Genomic DNA, 20,001 nt, shown 5'->3' with positions numbered 1-20,001 from the left:
ATGGAGACTGGACTGATACTGTTTTAGTTTTTCATTTTTCATAATTAAAGAAAGTGGTCTTAACATATTTGGTCCATGTAATATGAGATATATGCAGCTTATTCCTCTGCACAAATATTGCAAAGTATGTTTATTAAGGGAAAATGTTCCCGAAGCCTATCTCCCAGTAGACAAGCTACCTGGTTGTTTATATGTAATGTATTTCTGTTACTTTAATATCCATCAGTATCTTAGATGAGATACTTATACAAAATGCATGAAGAAACGGGCAAATAAAATGTTTACAATAGCCAGAATAATGAAGCAAACCATAACACAGTGCACTATAAATAAATTGAGCTGCCTATTCTTGTCACACATACACAACAATATAAAATAACATATGATTTTTTCTTTTGTGCGTTGAATATCCAGACTCCCTTCACTATAATATCATGGAAATAATTTACTGTCAACATCTAATTAGAATTAAGGGAACTATATACCAAATCAGTGAATATTTCAATGGCAGTCATTTCACAGCAAGAACAATCCTATATATACATCAGTTACTCTACATGCACCAACTCCTCAAAGTAATTCAGTTTCCCTGGTGTTAAATTGTTTTCTCTAGTCCTTAATTTATCAAGCTGTTTTTTAGCAGAAAGAATGACACTTCTTTAACATTAGGCTTGAATAATCAAAGGGTCAGAAAGAAATGCTGTAATTATCATAAATAATTAAACTATTCATAGACGTACCTGCTATTACTGCAAATTTAACCCATTACTAATCCTAGACCATTCTCTGTAATATTGGCCATTGTTAGAGTGTTTGATTTCTCTGCATTGACCTTAAACTTTCGCGATCTCTTATAAGGCTAGAATTTGAAGTGACTTGCTTGAGTAAATTCAGCAATCAAAGAAGGCCCTCAAACTTCATCGCCATGTATTTTGCCTGGATTGCTGACAGCTGTGCTGAGGAAATTATTATTTCATTCCTGGTGATAATGGACAAAGATTGGTAACATTGTTTACAGTGAGTTTTATGATGGGACTCAGATTTGCATATGGCTCCTCATCACAGGACTTTCTGACCTTCTAATCCAGCTCTGATCTTGCAATTTTATGCACAGCAAACCCCCTAGAGAAAATTATTTGAACATTTTGGCAAAATGTGCTTTATGCAAATACAACGTGCTCAGAAGTTCAACAGATTTCTATTGCAAGTCCTTAAAAAATGCAAAATCACAGTTTAAGTGGTATTTTTTCAGGAGAGAGACATGGACTGCCTCTTGCCTTATTACACACAATTACTTTTCATATTACAATGAAGAGGATTCTATGATTTCACACAGTGCAGCTTAAGGAGTAGTCTCTAAATATGGATATTACACAAGTGCAAATTATATTAATGCTCCTATCCCTATGTTTGTTCAGACTTGAATCTCTAAAGATGCAAGCTTAAGCGATAAGTTTAAGCCATTTCTCATATAAGAAAGTAATATCCAGACTGATCAAGTGAAATAAATGATTTAAAATGAAAAACATTGATTTACAGCAATTAAGTAATTTGAATAGCATTACTATTTCGGATGTTCTCAGGTAGAAATTCCCTGATATGTACACTGTTATATCCAATACATTGCTTAATAATGAGAGGGAGGAATATGCTGCATACAGCAAATATATTTTTGTTATGGTACCCCAAAGGGATGTTGAGTAAAATAATGAAATAGAGTGAAATAAATGATGGAATAAAATTGCAACAAAGTTAAAAAAAAGAAAATTACTGATTAAAAATAACAAATTAATATTTGGGGGGGGGGGTTTAACTTCAGTTAGGACAAATAAATCCAAGTAATTGTTGCTTCATTAGTTTGTAAACATCAACAAAGTGATAGAAGTCAATATCAACATGCAGCATCTCCTTACCAATAAACCTCTCACCTAAAGTATTTGTTTGGATCAAATAGCCCCCAGGCAGTCTTGATCAAGTATGGATAAAGGATAGAACTCTAAAAGGGCCTGGCCCATAAATTTTAGGGAAATAAAGCAAAAAGCTCTCAGTATTCTTCATACAAAGGAAAATATTTGTGATTGTTGGAGATCAATTATCATTGTAACTGAACATATCTGCAGTAATTCCTCAGCTGAGTGGGTTAAGGTCAGTCTGACAGCTATATCATCAATTCCCTCTTCATCACAGGGTCAAGAAAGGGATGTTTGCTGATGACTATATGGTGATAAGTTCCATTTACATTCCTTCAGATAATGAGGTAGTTCTTGGACACGTACTGCAGCAGATGGATAAGCTTCTTTGATTAATTGCATGAATAAGTGCCAAACAATGATATTCTCCAACAAGGGAGAGTATGACTAAATTCATTTGGCATTCAGTGGCATTGCCATTGCAAATCTCATCCAAATGTTCTAGGGACTGAAGATGTACCTTTGATCGGGAGCTTAACTGAATCCCCCTTCAAAAATACAACAGTTAATCTTGAAGTTCAGGTTTCCCCATCTTTAAGGTAATACGTGGTAACACTGGGATCAGGATATTGAAAGTTTATTTCCTTGACAATCCAAGCTAATCTGCTAGCTTGTAACTTGTTTTAAGCTAGTAGTGACACTGATGCATCAGTGACACATTTAATAATCCTTTGTGATTTACCGTATCAAAATTCTGGGTTTGAAGAGTTGATAAGGGGAAGGTCTGTAATATGAAATCTAACTGGAGAGCAGCAGGGAAGAAGCATAAAAAGAGGTGAGAATGGGAAACTAGCAGGCAGCTGCATGCAGGGGAGAAACCAGCCTAAGGGAAACAGTAATGAGGAAGGTCCTGATGAAGGGCATTGGCCCAAAATCTGCTGCATGACCTGCTGAGGTCCTCCGGCATTTTGTGTCTGTTGCTCTGGATTTCCAGCATCTGCAGAATCTTTTGTGTTTATGACGAGAAAGGAATTGGGCCAGTGGCATTTCAGAAACTCAGCAGGAAGGATGTGGATTATAGTCCTAAAGTAATTTCAACAGTGGAATGTGAGAACACAAACAATGAGATCAAATCACTGTTAAAAAAAACCAAACGTGGACTTCCCGTTTCAGAGTAAGACATAGAAAATGCTGCATCCAGCACACCATTCTCCACAACTTCAATGGGATCCTATCACCAAGCACATCTTTAGCTCCCCCCTCTCCGCAGGGATAACTCACTCCATTATTCCTTCGTCCATTCATCCCTCCCCACTGATTTCCCTGCTGGCACTTAACCCTGTAACAGCAGAGGTGCTACACCTGCCCATTCACTTCCTCTGTCACCTCCATTCAGCGCCCCAAACAGTCCTTCCAGGTGAGGCAACATTTCACCTGTGAATCTGTCGGGGTGATTTCATCTGCTGTATCTGGTGTTCCCTGTGCGGCCTCCTCTGTGTCAGTGAAACCTGATGCAGGTTGGGGGACTATTTTGTTGAGCACGTTCTGTCTGTGGCAAACAGGATTTCCTGGCAGCAAATCATTTTAATTCTGATCCCCATTCGCATACCAACCTGTCAGTCCATGGCTTCCTCTACTACCATGATGAGGCCACATCAGGTTGGAGGAACAACACTTCATATTCCATCTGGGTAGCCTCCAACCTGATGGTATGAACATCAGTTTCTCTAACTTCCAGTAATTTATTCCCCTCCCCCTTCTCTCTCCTTCCATTTCCCACTTTGGCTCTTCTCTTACCTCTTTTCTTCTTCTCACCTGCTTATCATCTTCCTGGTTCCCTTCCATCTTCACTTTCTCTCATGGTCCATTCTTCTCTCCTATCAGAATTCTTCTTGCCGTTTATCTTTTCCTCCTATCACTTCCCAGCCTTTCCCTACTTCGTCCCATTCCCCCACTCACCTACTCTTCACCTCACCTGGCTTCACCTATCACTTTCTAGATTGTTCTTCTTCCCCTCTCCCACTTTCCCCCCTTTCCTTTCCAGACTTGACGAAGTGTCTCAGCCCTCAATGCTGACTATATGGGCCAGATGGCCTAATTCTGCTCCGATGTCTTATGGTCTGTTCCTTTCCATAGATGCTGTCTGACCTGCTGAGTTCTTCCAGTATTTTGTGTTAGTTGCAGATTTCCAACATCTGCGGAGTCTCTAGTACGATTTGCTACCGATTCTAGAATTAGATCCTCTCTTCAAAGTTTGTTCTTCCCAAAAATCTCTGAGGGTCAAAATTATAGTGCCTTTTAGATTTTATGAGAGTCATTTTGTGACTCAAATGGCACTTATGTCACAAGGTTCTGGGAAATGCTATAATGGTGAGTGTCAGTATGTACCTATAGAACACATTGGAAATAAACACAGTAGGCAAATATTGATGAAAATAAATGTGTAGCTCTAATCTGACAACTGTATTGCCATTTTAAAGCCCGATGCCTCCACCAGTGTACTCCCTTAAACATGTGAAGCTATGCAAGCATAAAACAGCAGGAGGGACTGGTAATCAGTGCTATTTAATGAGATATTTAAAATAAACTACTTAGAGCCCAGTTTTGTTGGTTCATTTCTTTTCGCTTTTGCTGCAAATTTTGAGTGTTTGGCACTTATTAAATTTGGCACAAATTGTCTAAGTGCGTGGGGCATGGTGGGGCAATGGCTGCTGGAAATACTACAGCCAATAACAACTGCTCCCTGGCATGTATATCAGAAAGACAGTGCAGAATAATCAGAAGAATAAACAGTCAGGAATTTTATAGGACATGCTGTTGGTATACAGGAGAAGGGAATGGGGTTCACAAGAGGAAGCTGCATTTCCTTAATGAGTTCAGTGAAGGATAATGTTTAATGCAATAAAATCCTGAATCTCTGGCTGAAAGGTAAACAAAGAAGTCCAATGAGAGATCATCAACCTGAATGTGAGGACTTCAGCAGGTCAGGCAGCATCTATGGAAATGAATACATAGTCATTATTTTGGGCTGAGACCCTTCGTCACGTTTGGAAAGGAAGGGGGAAGACGTCAGAGTAAGTAGGTGGAGGGAGAGGAAGGAGGGCAAGCTAGAAGGTGTCTACAGAAGTTGATGCATTTTATTGAGGCATCTTTATAGAAGCTCAGGTATCTTACACATGAACACACAGTAAGATCTTCCCTTGCTGGAAATGAAAAAATAGCAGAGAATACTGAAATGCTCAGGCAGCATCTGTAGTAAGATCAAGTGGAGCTCACAATCAGGTTTATAAACACAAGAGATTCTGCAGATGCTGGAAACCCAGAACAACACACAAAAATGCTGTTGAGCTCAGGATGTCAGGCAACATCAATGGAAATGAATAAACAGTCGACATTTTGGGCTGAGATCCTTCATCAGGACTGGAAAGGAAGGGGGGAAGGTGCCAGAGGAGGTGGGGGACAAGAAGGAGGACAAGCTAGAAGCTAACAGGTGATGCTAGGTTGGTGGAGGAGGGGATGAATTAAGAAGCAGGGAGGTGATAGGTGGAAAAGGCAAAGGGCTGGAGAAGAAGGAATCTGATAGGAGAGAAGAGTGGATCAAGGTAGAAAGGGAAGGAGGAGGGGCACCATGGAAAGCTAATAGGCAGGTGAGGAGAAGAGGTTCTCCCAACCATCCTGGTTTCAGCTACCACCTTCTAACTTGTCCTCCTTCCCTCATTCCACCTTCTTACTCTAACATCTTTCTCCCTCCTTTCCAATCCTGAAGAAGGGTCTCAGCCTGAAATGTCAACTGTTGGTTTATTTCCATGGATGCTGCCTGAGCTGCTGATTTCCTTCAGCATTTCATGTGTTTTTATCTCACACATATTATCAAAGGCAGTGAATAAATTTTCAATCATCCTATCAAATGCACCATGAGTCTCACAAATTGTTCAATTACATGGTAGTAAATTTAAATAATCAGGACTCATACCTAGCAATCATGCATTTTCTGCACTTTCACAAAATAGGCACTGCTATAAACCTCAGACCCACACTTAACTGTTCACTGTGATGGAGTGAGGACAGAAGTGCCTGATTATTCTAGCCAGCAGTGTACAGTGCTGGCTAATGGACGGAAAGCATCAAGGGGAATGGTTTCCTCAGCCCAAAGTCTCACTAGAGTCCACACTAACTTGCAAACTTCGTCAAGTCCTGACGAAGGGTCTCAGCCCAAAACGTCGACAGCGGTTCTCCCTATAGATGCTGCCTGACCTGCTGCGTTCCACCAGCATTTTGTGTGTGTTCCTTGAATTTCCAGCATCTGCAGATTTCCTCATGTTTGCCTTGCAAACCACTGTTAGCATTAGCTGGCTACTCATATTTTTGCCACCCAACCCCAGATTATGCCTTATCCCTCGACCCTAAATGGTCGAATGAAACATGCATAATGAAACTGATTTAAACAGTGGTGGAGAGGCAATCAGACAGTAGTATGGAAGCTGCAGCCTTACTCTGTTTTGCAGTTGTGGCATCAGCTCAAGTTTTGAACCCTTGCTTAACTCAGGGGCAACAATGAGGTGGGATCTCCTTCTGCTGAGACACCAGGCAAGAATGACTTGGAGCAACACACGTGACTTGTTAGCTGTGTGGAGCAGTCTATGTTCTAAGCCTAGACTGGTGACTGCCCCGCACTTTTCTCTCCAACGCAAGAATGACTTGGAACTAAGGCAGAGGGAAAAGTTCCAGATCACTGAAGGGCTTCACACAATAATTTCTGCAGGGATGTCAGATAAGAACTTTGATAGCTCAGTGTAAGGAAGATGGCTGTGGGGTTTGTTAGGGTTAATGTTAGGGTTAATTCGAGACTGCCATTACAGGTCAGGAGTGGCTCACGTAATGAGAGGGAGGGGGGAGCGAAACTGGGGACCCCGCTACACCGAAACTACCAGTGTCACGCGATTCAGTAAACAAAAGAAACAGGTAACTCGTGAGCATATGGCTGCGGGCCAATAAGATGGACACAAGTGCCCGATATTACCTAATATGTAGCGGGGGGTTGTGCTGGGGGGAAAAGGGATATAAATAAGAGCAGATTGTAAGGGGAAGTCGGAACGCGCCTTCTCCAGCGACTCTGTCGATTCGCTGTGCCAGTTACGAATTCTGCAATAAACCCAAGTTTTGTAATATTCCGGTGTTGGTTGTCTCGCTTCCTAAACGAACACAGGGCAGAATTTCAAGCCCAACAGGTTGTACAGTGAAATAAAGCCTGTCAAACGGCCTGCATCTTCTGTCAAGGAACATGGAGGTGTGTGGCACCTACACTGCTGATGGCTTTGTGCTCATCCCACCACATTCGTAAGTCTGTGGGCTCAGACGTGATGCACTACACTACAACTGGATTCAGAGTTTCCATTAGCGAACCAGTCACTTAACATCTGAGTGGAATTGCATGCTGTTACAATAAAAGGCAGCTGAGTTCTTCATAAAGCTGTCCAGACAGAAAGGGGATGTATAACTTACCTTCCCCTTTCCTATTACTTCACTGCCTTCTTTCCTTTTAGCTCTACATTTCAGCAGCCACAGAATATCAGTTGGACATAGAAAAATTGGAACCCTTTTTGGTTCCAGAATGGGGATATTTGGAACATACGAAACAACGTGTTCACAGTAAATGAGACCCGACAGCAGTAAACCTGTAAATCATGTTTGATTCTCCGGATGGACTTAGGAGACTGAAACATGGTCAGCTCTCTTTGGATAAATAGCCACCATAAAATCCCTTTATGTAATAGCAACAGCAAACTGAGATGCTGCTCTAGGATGGACGTATACGGGCATATCTAACTGAAGGGTTCTTAACCTGAAGAACTAACTGTTTCTCTTTCCACAGACGCCCCCTGGCATGCTGATTGTTTCCAGTACCTTTTTATTTTCATCCCAGATTTCCAGCATTGACAGTCATTTTTTGTTTTTCACATCTAAACGTGTCAGCTTGAGATAGCTCTTGACCAATTGTGGCAACAGGAGTTGATGGATTTTACTGAGGCAACGTTACAGAAGCTCAGATATCTTACACATGAACACACAGATCTCCCTTGACTAGAAATGTAAAAGGAACAGAAAATACTGAAGTACTCAAACAGCATCTGTGGAAAGATCAGGAGCTCACATTCTGTCCTCTTTCTCATCTTCTTCACCAAGATCTTCAATGGGACAACAAGAAACATTGGAACAATCTCTCGTCCATGCTGTGCCCTTCTGCACTGTTTCTGTTGTACAATGTCAAATAGTAGCTGCCCTTTGCAGCTCAACTTTAAGAGGTGTGGGCACCATTTAAATCATGCAGGTCATTCACTCTATTTAATCTTCCGGTCAAAGAATATATAACTATGTCAAGATAAGTGGTGCATTCATTATGATGAGCAGGCACCACACTATTCATGTGTTGACTTCATTACACTCAACATGAAAGGTTAATCTTGTATCACGATTTCTGCACATACATTCAGTGGGCACTTAATTGGTTACACCTACTCATTAATGTAAATATCTAATCAGCCAATCATGGGGCAGCAATTCCATGCATAAAAGCATGCAGACATGGTGAAGAGTTGATGTTGGGTCTGAAGATGCTGTTCAAACACCAGACTGGGGAAGAAATATGATCTAAGTCACTTTGACTGTGGAATGATTGTTGGTGCGAGGTGGGGTGGTTTAAGTATCTCAGAAACTGCTGATCTCCTGGGAGCTTCGTGCACATCAGTCAACAGAGTTTACAGAGAATGGTGCAATGGTGCAAGAAAACAAAGAAAACAAATCCAGTGCATGGCAGTTCTGTGGGTGAAAAAGCCTCGTTAACCAGAAAGGTCTAAGGAGAATGACCAGACTGGTTCAAGCTGACAGGAACGTGACAGTAATTCAATTAACCAAGTGTCACAGCAGTGCTGTGCAGAAGAGCATCTCTGAATGCACAGTACATCAAACCTTGAAGAGGATGGGCTACAGCAGCAGAAGACCATGAATGTACACTCAGTGGCCACTTTATTAGGCACAGTCTCCTGAAAGTAATTTAGGAGAATTTCATATATAGTCCTTAAAGTCAAAAGTGTAGCAGGCAGGGATCGTTAAATTAATATGATGTCTTTTTATATTTTTTTCTATTGGTTAGGAGATTGAGAAGGTTCTTTTGAACAGAGACTGAATTATTCAGCTTAATGTAGAATAAATTTAATCAAATTTTATCCATGAAACCAATCTCTAAATTGATCTATATCCATTGTCTAATGATCAAGCATTTTACTAACAATACAAGCCAGAACTTTTCAATATTAAAGTTCTGAAGTCCAAGTAAATTATCACAAAGTACTTTAGAATTTTGGGGAATTTTGCTTTTTATGAGTTTGCCTATATGAACTGAATTTCTCTATATATTATAATATTGTTTTCATTTAACAAGAAAATCTAGAAATGACCAATTAACCTATCAATGGATAAATCATTATCACTTCTGTAAAGCCTCTCATGTACCCTTTATTCTAAAATGGAATTGAATTGAATTGAATTGACTTTATTACTTATACCCTTCATATACATGAGGAGTCAAAATCTTTACATTACATCTCCGTCTAAATGTGCAATGTGCAATTTATAGTAAATTTATAATAAATATTATATACAACAGTATAGTCAATATAACATAGAAATACGGTTGCACCAGCGTGAATTAATCAGTCTGATGGCCTGGTGGAAGAAGCTGTCCCGGAGCCTGTTGGTCCTGGCTTTTATGCTGCGGTACCATTTCCTGAATGGTAGCAGCTGGAACAGTTTGTGGTTGGGGTGACTCAGTCCCCAAAGATCCTTAAGGCTCTTTTTACACGCCTGTCTTGTAAAAGTCCTGAATAGTGGGAAGTTCACATCTATAGATGCGCAGGGCTGTCCGCACCACTCTTTGCAGAGTCCTGCAATTGAGGGAAGTACAGTTCCCATACCAGGCAGTGATGCAGCCAGTCAGGATGCTCTCAATTGTTCCCCTGCAGAAAGTTCTTGGGATTCGGGGGCCCATACCAAACTTTTTCAATCGTCTGAGGTGAAAGAGGTCTTGTTGTGCCTTTTTCACCACATAGCCGGTATGTACAGACCGTGTGAGATCCTCATTGATGTTTATGCCAAGGAACTTAAAGCTGTTCATCCTCTCAACCCCAGATCCATTGACATCAATAGGGGTTAGCCTGTCTCAGTTCCTCCTGTAGTCCTGTGGTGAACTACATATACCTGTCTGGACACGCCACCCCCCCCCACCCGCTGACTGCTCCCGTGGCTCCTCCCATAGTCCCCAGTATAAAGGCGATTGAGGCCTGAGCCCGGCCCTCAGTCTCCAGGATGTAGTATGGTGGTCAACCACTGCTTGTTCTTTCTTCCAGTCAATAAAAGCCGATATCTCGCCTCATGTCTCAGAGAGTTATTGATGGTGCATCAAGTCCACAACCAGCTCCTTTGTTTTTGCGACATCGAGAGTGTTAATTATTTTATAAATACTTTAGGCATTAGCAATGTCACAAATCACTTGTATGCTTACATATTGCTGTCATTATTAGCTACAATACACATGTACAACTGATTTGTTTAAACAAGACAAATAGATTGCAATGCTGAAAATGCTGAAAGGCTTTACACTAGATCATAAGTGATTATTTGTAGATTGCTACCACATACTTCAGCAACCCGAGGGAAGCAATTAATTGCTTTTTTCAGTTGAATACACTAAAAAGCCGAGGGCCTTACGAAAAGGGGAAAGGGGAATGTAGCTGCAACCTGATGGTTTTTTTTAAAGACTTATAATAGCTTGTGTTGCTGCTATGAGTCTAGAAACCTAAATTAGCATTGCGAGTGGCTCCTGTTAATATCATTTAAGATTAAGAAAGCAAACACTCTGTCACTGTTATAGGAGATATACTCAAGCATGAAGCAGACAATTCTCATCAAAAGAATTATTAACTTTTTTTGAGTTTTCTGAATTTAGATTAACAGATGGATTTTCCCTACAGCATGTTGTAAAACACTTGATATCACTCCCAGTTTCACTCCCTCCCTATCTCCCTGCAGCTTAAAAAGCTTCCTTTATCTTTTTCCAAGTTCTGATAAAGGGTCTTTGACCTGAAATGCTAACTCTGTTCCTCTTCCCACTGATTCAGCCTGTTGAGCATTTTCTATTTTTATTTTGAATGTCCAGCATCTGCAGTATTTTTGATCTCCAATATCCTATTATTTTGCAAGTCAAGCTTTAATGAAAACTATTATGCCTTCCACACACCTACATTTTCCAGTTATTTTTGCTTTTGTTTTGTATTGCTTCAAGGCAGCAAAATGTGATTTAGAAGCAAAGAGTCAAATGTCTGCATTCTTTTTTCAGTTGAGTAAAGGGACCTATTCTGTGATTCATCTTTCTTAACAGTGGAATTGACTTGGACTTATTGACATTCAAGCCAGCACTATTTTTGGTCTACTGTTCAGTTCTGCCTGCAGTGATTTAGATTCCTTTTATCTTAAGATGGAAACAGTCTGTACCAGGTAATGTCATCAGCAAAGTGAAAAATGTCATTTTGATGCTATCAGACCATCTGTGACCAGAAGTGAAGCTGAGGCAAGCAAGTTTTCCTGGACAACTTTTATGTAAGTCTTATGGAAGGTGACTAATATTTATCTATCTCCATCCCTTGCATTGACATTCTGAAGCAGTTGCGCATTTATTGCAAAGGCTTGCCCAGGATACCAAATAAATTATATGTTATTATTAAGATTCTTTTTGCAAGACATAAATTTTAAATTGCCGTATTCCTAATGCAAATCTATACCTAAAAAAGTTTCATGTTAATAATGCAGATTCAGAAGCCTGAAAAAATTGTGAATTTTGAAATCCTGTTGTGAAGAGGTATGATGTTTTTCATTCCCAATAATCCTCCATATTCAACTTCCAACTCTACATGTTCGGAAGATTTTCCTTTTCATAATAATTTATACAATTGATAACTTACTAATTGATTCCAGTTAATTGAGACACATTAGGACCCAGTACATTTTGCCCCAATTTAGCAGCTGCCCCAATTAGCTGAAGTTTCATGGAAATAGTTAAAAAGGTATTAAAAAAAGACAAACTACCATTTAACTGAGTAAAAAATTGTGTCTTGAAATGAAGTACAGAACAAATTAGAACATTATCTGTACTGTATTAGTTCTTAATAGTTCATCTAGTGTATGCTGCCACATTCTTTTGATTGACTGTAAATGAACAAAACCAGTGTCAACACCAAGTGTAGATAATGCACTGCCTTCATACAATGCTATGGATGATTGCATCCTCCAAGTTTTTATTTTTATTGTAACATTCAAGATGATTGTTGATACCTTCAAATTTTTCGTAGTCCATAACTTGTTGAAATAGTGAAAATCATTTCACTTGCACTCCCAGCCATTTCTGGTAACACCAATTGTTTTAATGCTTACTTCTTGACAAAAATTGCTGCTTTTTGAACTCAAGCACACACAACTGATGCTATTTAGAAACTGCTCACTACCTACAGTATAGTGTCTAATGGCCACACAAATGTACGTGCCTGACGCTAGTTAGAAAATGTTTGGCAACTGTTTCCTGCCCCAATGAAGCGGCATGTTGTCCCAAATAAACAAAAGGAATCTCAACTATCTTGCTCTTTAAGAATAGTTTCAAATAAGCGGCTGCACTAATTAACCGACGGCACAATTAACCGGAATCCACTGTATGTATTTTAGCTTCACTGTGTTCCTTTGTTTCAACAGTGCAACATTCAGTAACATTTACAGGCCAAAACTAAGAAATTAATAAGAATATAATTCAGTGGAAATACACGACAGAAAGTTCTGCAATGCTTAAAAATTAACTACATTGAAACTAATATTTGATGCCCCACAGCACCATTCATTGTTGGCCTTTTTAGATGATAAAATGCCTCCGAATTAAATAGTTGCAGTGGTACTTTATATAAATGTTATCCCCAAGCCAGAAAACATACAAGGTTGAATGCTAGCTTATACCTTGAGATGGTGTGGAAGCTCAGGATTTACAGGTGCCAATAGGATATATTGATTTTTCATGGAGTTTAGTGAAGGACAATAAACTTTCACTGAATTCATAGTACTAGGCTTGGAAATCTGCCCACTTGAGAAAGCTAGGAGACCCTTATAATTTTAATGAAAAAAAATTAACTGGAGAGAAACATAATTACATGCTAATTTCCTTTTCTTATTGAGTTTATTTAAATACATTTAATAGTTTCCTTCATGGAATCACAGAAACAAAGCACAAAAAGAGTTTTTTTGGCCCAACTCATTCATGCTGACTGTATTGATTGCCTCTGTTAATCTCACTTGGATATGAAAGCCATGGAGAGGGAATCAGGTTACATTAAGCCTACATCCCCCTATGTCTTTCCCGTCTAAATACCTGTTCAAAATGCCTTTTAGATGTAATGGTATTTGTTTCTATCGTTTCCTCTGGCAGCTTGTTCCAGATACTCCTAATACTTCTGTTCTTTATTTAAATGTTACTTTTATCAATGAATATTATATTAACATTCACTTTTTATTTGAATGTTTACAAATGCAAAGACTCCTAATAATTTGGCAGTGGTAAGCTTGGGGCCAAGACTGAAGTGTTACTCAAAGCATCTCTGGTGAGTAGACTCTGATTGAAAAGGCTCTTCACTCCATAAGGCCTTGTGGGCATCAAAGAGAGTGAACTGATAAGTTCAAGTGGCTTAATGATCAACTGAAAATCCAGACACGTTTAAAGAAATCAGTGATTTTTTTTTACACATTCTCTATATCATGGTATTAGCATCATTATTTCAAAATGCCAATTCTCACCAAATTCTAAAGGATTGATAATTTTGTATCTTGTAAATCAAAAGATTCCACAACTAAAATGACCGTAGTTAATAAACAATTGAGTCTGACAGCAAAAGAGACAATTATACAACAAATGAGATACCACTGCTCTAAATCACCATTATTAACGTAAAACAACTTTTCTTTTTTGATGTTATCTTTCAAAATGCTTTGCATATTACAATGAACAATTATTTGGGTATTACGCCTTCACAAGCATATTCTAGTTTACACAAACAAATGCATTTTTGAATAAAGTAGAATATGTATATGACTGGTTCAATGCTTTGTTAGTTTTATGATGCTACATCGTTTACATATTTTTGGAATATTCATTCAAATTTTACCACTTACTTGTATTTTTTGAAGGAGAGACCCATGTGTTGTTTCATTTGTTGAAGTCCATGATAGTCTGTGTAAATGATGTCAAAGGTCAATGGTCCAGTCAGAGGGCAACTTCCTCTTCCAGGAGGTACACCTAGGAAACTAATCAGCGAGAACAATAAATGCACTGAAAAGTATGTTAGCATATCTTTTGCAAATCAGGCTTTTTATCTTAACAAGATCCCTGAGAGATAAGATATAAATTTAATTACTTTGAACCTAATTTAAGAATCAGAATACAAGGGAAATCACTATATTGTGCATTTAGCATAAGTGACAGCGGGCTGAATTTTTAGTCAGAGATTTCTGATTACCAGGGGAAAAAACAGGTTTGTCTTTTTGTGTGTAAACTCTGAAACACAAACAGATTATGGTATTAAGTATCCGTTGCATGCTCTGGGCCTCATCTGCACAAAGCTCCAGGAGGAAGGCGATCAATAAATTATCCAAGGAGGGAACTTCTGAAGTCTCACCAATGAGAATGCAGGTTGTTACACAAATGTTATTGATTATTCTTCCGAGACTTAGAGAAAGCTAATCAAATAAAATGGATTAGTTAATCATGATTCTTCATTGACGTAAAACTCAACAGTCAGCGTGTGTATACAGACGCAGTTAAAGATATTGCAGTGCTGAGAGGGCCTAGATAAGCAAGATACAGAGGCTTTGGTTTCTCTCACACACTTCATTTACTGGGATATTTGCACTCAGTGGGAGTCGTATTTTATTTGCAATGTTATGAGGGACCTAGAATTTACTGTTTGGAATATACACATAGCTTGTATTGTCAAATAGAAGTGGCCACAATATATTTTTACTTTTACATTAGGTCATTTATTATCAACCAGCATATATGAGGCAGAGCTGCAAATGAATCAACACAGAGAACAAATAAATTGTAAAAGGTACACCGTGGAATTCAACAAAATAATTTACAGAACATGATGAAAATACAAAAAAACTCACCCTTGCAAAAGTTCTATGTTAGACCATAAGATATAGTAGCAGAATTAGGCCATTTGGCCCATCGGGTCTGTTCTGCCATTTCATCATGGCTGATCCAATTTTCCTCTCAGCCCCAGTCTCCTGCCTTTTCTCCATATTCCTTCATGCCCTGACCAATTCAGAATCTATCAACCTCTGCTTTAAATATACACAAAGACTTGGCCTACAGAGAAGCAAAGAATTCCACAGATTCACTACTCTCTGGCTAAAGATATTCCTCTTCATCTCTGTTCTAAAAGGGCACCCTTCGATTCTGAGGCCATGTCCTCTGGTCTTAGACACTCCCACCCTAGGAAACATCCTCTCCACATCCACTCTATCAAGGCATTTCACCATTCGTATCGTTTCAATGAGGTCACCCCTCATTCTTCTAAATACCGGTGAATACAGGCCCAGAGCCATCAAATGTTCTTCGTATGGCAAGCTGTTTAATGCTGGAATAATTTTTGTGAACCTCCTTTGAATCCTTTCTAGTTTCAGCACATCCTTTCTAAGATAAGGGGCCCAAAACTTCTCACAATACTCCAAATGAGGCCTCACCAGTAAAGTCTCAACATTATATCCTTGCTTTTATATTCTAGTCCTCTTGAAATGAATGCTAATGTTGCTTTGTCTTCGTCATCACAGGCTCAACCTGCAAATTAACCTTTAGGGACTCCCAAGTCCTTTTGCATCTAAGTTTTTTGTATTTTCTCTCCATTTAGAAAACAGTTAAACCATAGAACATTACAGCACAGAAACAGGCCTTTTGGCCCTTCTTGGCTGAGTCAAACCATTTTTCTGCCTAGTACCACTGACCTGCACTTGGACCATATCCCTCCATACACCTTGCATCCATGTACCCGTCCAAGTTTTTCTTAAATGTTAAAAGTGAGCCCGCATTTACAACTTCATCTGGCAGCTCATTCCACACTCCCACCACTCTCTTTGTGAAGAAGCCCCTACTAATGTGCCCTTTAAACTTTCCCCCCTTCACCCTTAACTCATGTCCTCTGTTTTTTTTTCTCCCCTAGCCTCAGTGGAAAAAGCCTACTTGCATTCACTCTATCTATACCCATCATAATTTTATATACCTCTATCAAGTCTCCCCTCATTCTTCTACACTCCAGGGAATAAAGTCCTAACCTATTTAACCTTTCTCTGTAATTCAATTTCTCAAGTCCTGGCAACATCCTTGTAAACCTTCTCTGCACTCTTTCAACCTTATTAATATCCTTCCTGTAATTCGGTGACCAAAACTGCACACAATACTCCAAGTTCGGCTTCACCAATGCCTTATACAACTTCACCATAACATTCCAACTCTTATACTCAATACTTTGATTTATAAAGGCCAATGTACCAAAAGCTCTCTTTACTACCCTATCTACCTGTGACGCCACTTTTAGGGAATTTTGTATCTGTATTCCTAGATCCCTCTGTTCTAGTGCACTCCTCAGTGCCCTACCATTTACCTTGTATGTTCCACCTTGGTTTGTCCTTCCAAAGTGCAATACCTCACACTTGTCTGTATTAAACTCCATCTGTCATTTTTCAGCCCATTTTTCCAGCTGGTCCAGATCCATCTGCAAGCTTTGAAAACCTTCCTCACTGTCCCACTACACCTCCAATCTTTGTATCATCAGCAAATTTGCTGATCCAATTTACCACATTATCATCCTGATCATTGATATAGATGACAAATAACAATGGACCCAGCACTGATCCTTGTGGCACACCACTAGTCACAGGCCTCCACTCAGAGTAGCAATCCTCCACTACCACTCTCTGGCTTTTTCCATTGAGCCAATGTCTAATCCAATTTACTACTTCACCATGTATACTTAGCGACTGAATCTTCCTAACTAACCTCCCATGCGGGACCTTGTCTAAGGTCTTACTGAAGTCCATGTAGACAACATCCACTGCCTTCCCTATCCACTTTCCTTGTAACCTCCTCAAAAAACTCTAATAGATTTGTTAAACATGACCTACCACGCACAAAGCCGTGTTGACTCTCCCTAATAAGTCCCTGTCTATCTAAATACTTGTAGATCCTATCTCTTAGTACTCCTTCCAATAATTTACCTACTACCAACGTCAAATTTACCAGCCTATAATTTCCCGGATTACTTTTAGAGCCTTTTTTAAACAAAGGACAAAATGAGCTATCCTCCAATCCTCCGACACCTCACCCATGGATATATTTTAAATATATCTGCCAGGGCTCTGCAATTTCAACACTAGTCTCCTTCAAGGTCCAAGGGAATACCCTGTCAGGACCTGGGGATTTATCTACTCTGATTTGCTTCAAGATAGAAAGCACCTCCTCCTCTTCAATCTGTATAGATTCCATGACCTCACTACTTGTTTGCCTTATTTCCATTGACTCCATGCCAGTTTCCTTAGTAAATAGATGCAAAAAACCTATTTAAGATCTCCCCCATTTCTTTTGGTTCCATACATAGCCAACCACTCTGATCTTCAAGAGGACCAATTTTATCCCTTACTATCCTTTTGCTCTTAATATACTTGTAGAAGCTCTTTGGATTATCCTTCACTTTGACTGTCAAACCTACCTCATGTCTTCTTTTAGCCCTCCTGATTTCTTTCTTAAGTATTTTTTTGCACTTTTTATACTCCTCAAATACCTTATTTGCTCCCTGTTTCCTATACATGTCATACATCTCTCTCTTCTTCTTTATCAGAGTTCCAATATCCCTAGAGAACTCTCATAGGTTCCCTATGAACTCCCTAGAGGTTCCTTATTCTTATTCACTTTGCCTTTAATCCTGACAGGAACATACAAACTCTGCACTCTCAAAATTTCTCCTTTGAAGGCCTCCCACTTACTAACAACATCCTTGCCAGAGAACAACCTGTCCCAATCCACGCTTTTTAGATCCTTTCTCATTTCTTCAAATTTGGCCTTTTTCCAGTTTAGAACCTCAAGCCGAGGGCCAGATCTATCTTTATCCATGATCAAGTTGAAACTAATGGTGTTATGATCACTGGAACCAAAATGTTCCCCTACACACACTTCCATCATCCTTCCTAACTCGTTTCCTAATAGCAGATCTAATATTGCATTTATATTGCACTAATATAGTAAACCTTTCACTTCCTCTACCAAAGTGAATACCATACCCTTCCCAACACTGCATTCCATCTGTCACTTCTTTGCCCATTCTCCTAATCTGTTCTACCTTCTGTAGACTCTCTACTTCTTCAAGACTACCTGTCCCTCCACCTATTTTCATATTGTCTGCAAACAAGGCCATTAATTCCATCATCCAAGTCGCTGAAATATAATCTGAAAAGAATTATTCTCAACACAGCCCCCTGTGGAATGCCATTAGCCACCAGCAGCCAAGTAGTAAAAGCTCCCTTTATTCCCACCCTTTGCCTCCTGCCAATCAGCCACTGCTTTATCCGTGCTTCTTTCCTGTAATACCATGGGCTTGTAGCTTGTTAAGGAGTCTCATGTGTGGCATTTTGTCAATTTCTTCTGAAAATCCAAGTGCACAACATCAACCAATTCTCATTTGTCTATCCTGCTTGTTATTTCTTCAAAAAATTCCAACAGATTTGTCAGGTAAGATTTCCCCGGAGGAAACCATGCTGTCTGTAGCCTATTTTACTACGTGCCTCCAAGTACCCTGAGACCTCATCCTTAATAATTAACTCTAACATCTTCCCAAACACTATATTAATTTATCTAGAATTACCAAGATGTGAGAACTGGTGTCAAGGCTGCATTTATTTCCATGGTTACTCTGAGAGGTGGTGAGTGACCTTGTGTGTTGCAGCACTGCGTCCGAGACATCCAAGACACAGCTAATACTCATCCATATTACTTTGTGACTGTCAGTAAATGCTGGTCAGACTGACTAAGATTTCCTTCTATAAAGTGCACAAGAGCTTTTAAAACAACCCATGAGCATCATGCTCCCAATAAGAGCAGATCAAATTACTTTCCTGAATCAAAACTATTAAATAAGACATTTCAATGAGCTGTAAGCTAATATTTCCTAATTGCTAGTCTTACAGTATGATTCTGGCATTGTAAGAAATTCCAACATATTATTCTGTGATATAATTTGAACATTATAAATTTACAGAATACAACTTAATTAAAGTAAAAGCAAAATATGCATATTGTAAAGTCCATATGAACCAGAAGTTTGGTACAATTATAGAATTTCAGTGATCGAGACTCCTACAATTTAGTCTCATTATTAAAATCTCTAATTGAATTAAAACTTTAAAATTGAATAACATTTTTGGAGAGAAGAGGTAAGATCATTTCTCAAATGAGTCTCTTAATTGTTTTTTTTAAAAAAAACTTTCGAGCATTTCAAACTACCGCCAGGCAAACTTTTGTTTCAGTTCCAGTTTATCTTAGTTTCCCTCACCTTGGACAAGTGGAAAGGGTATTATTTACCCCACAATATCTGTAATATAGCCATCATTGAGGCCAGATCCTTATTATAATTGGCAAATAATAATTGGTACTGACAGTTGAATGAAATATTTGTGCACAGAGGGGAATTGGTTAGATTTTGTTTGGTTATGATTGTGGTGAACTACATATACCTGTCTGGACTGCTCCTGTGGCTCCTCCCACAGACCCCTGCTGACTGCTCCTGTGGCTCCTCCCACTGACCCCTGCTGACAGCTCCTGTGGCTCCTCCCACAGACCCCCTGCTGACTGCTCCTGTGGCTCCTCCCACAGACCCCTGCTGACTGCTCCTGTGGCTCCTCCCACAGACCCCTGCTGACTGCTCCTGTGGCTCCTCCCACAGACCCCCTGCTGACTGCT

General features: G+C 39.4%; 1 protein-coding gene across 3 annotated transcripts in view; it reads right to left on the bottom strand.

Moving 5' to 3' along the window:
• Nucleotides 1–20,001, bottom strand: part of LOC140714637 (alpha-1,6-mannosylglycoprotein 6-beta-N-acetylglucosaminyltransferase B) — an 888,843-nt gene that overhangs the window by 211,311 nt on the left and 657,531 nt on the right. For all 3 annotated transcript variants that reach the window (XM_073026014.1, XM_073026016.1, XM_073026015.1), the window contains exon 9: nucleotides 14,166–14,297. In XM_073026014.1, the coding sequence (XP_072882115.1) occupies nucleotides 14,166–14,297 (132 nt within the window). The remainder of the gene's footprint in view (nucleotides 1–14,165; nucleotides 14,298–20,001) is intronic.

This window comes from Hemitrygon akajei, chromosome 22 (genome assembly GCF_048418815.1).
Source record: "Hemitrygon akajei chromosome 22, sHemAka1.3, whole genome shotgun sequence".
Lineage (NCBI taxonomy): Eukaryota > Metazoa > Chordata > Chondrichthyes > Myliobatiformes > Dasyatidae > Hemitrygon > Hemitrygon akajei.
The sequence above is the reverse complement of the archived record's forward strand: the minus strand, read 5'-3'. Positions and strand labels throughout refer to the sequence as shown.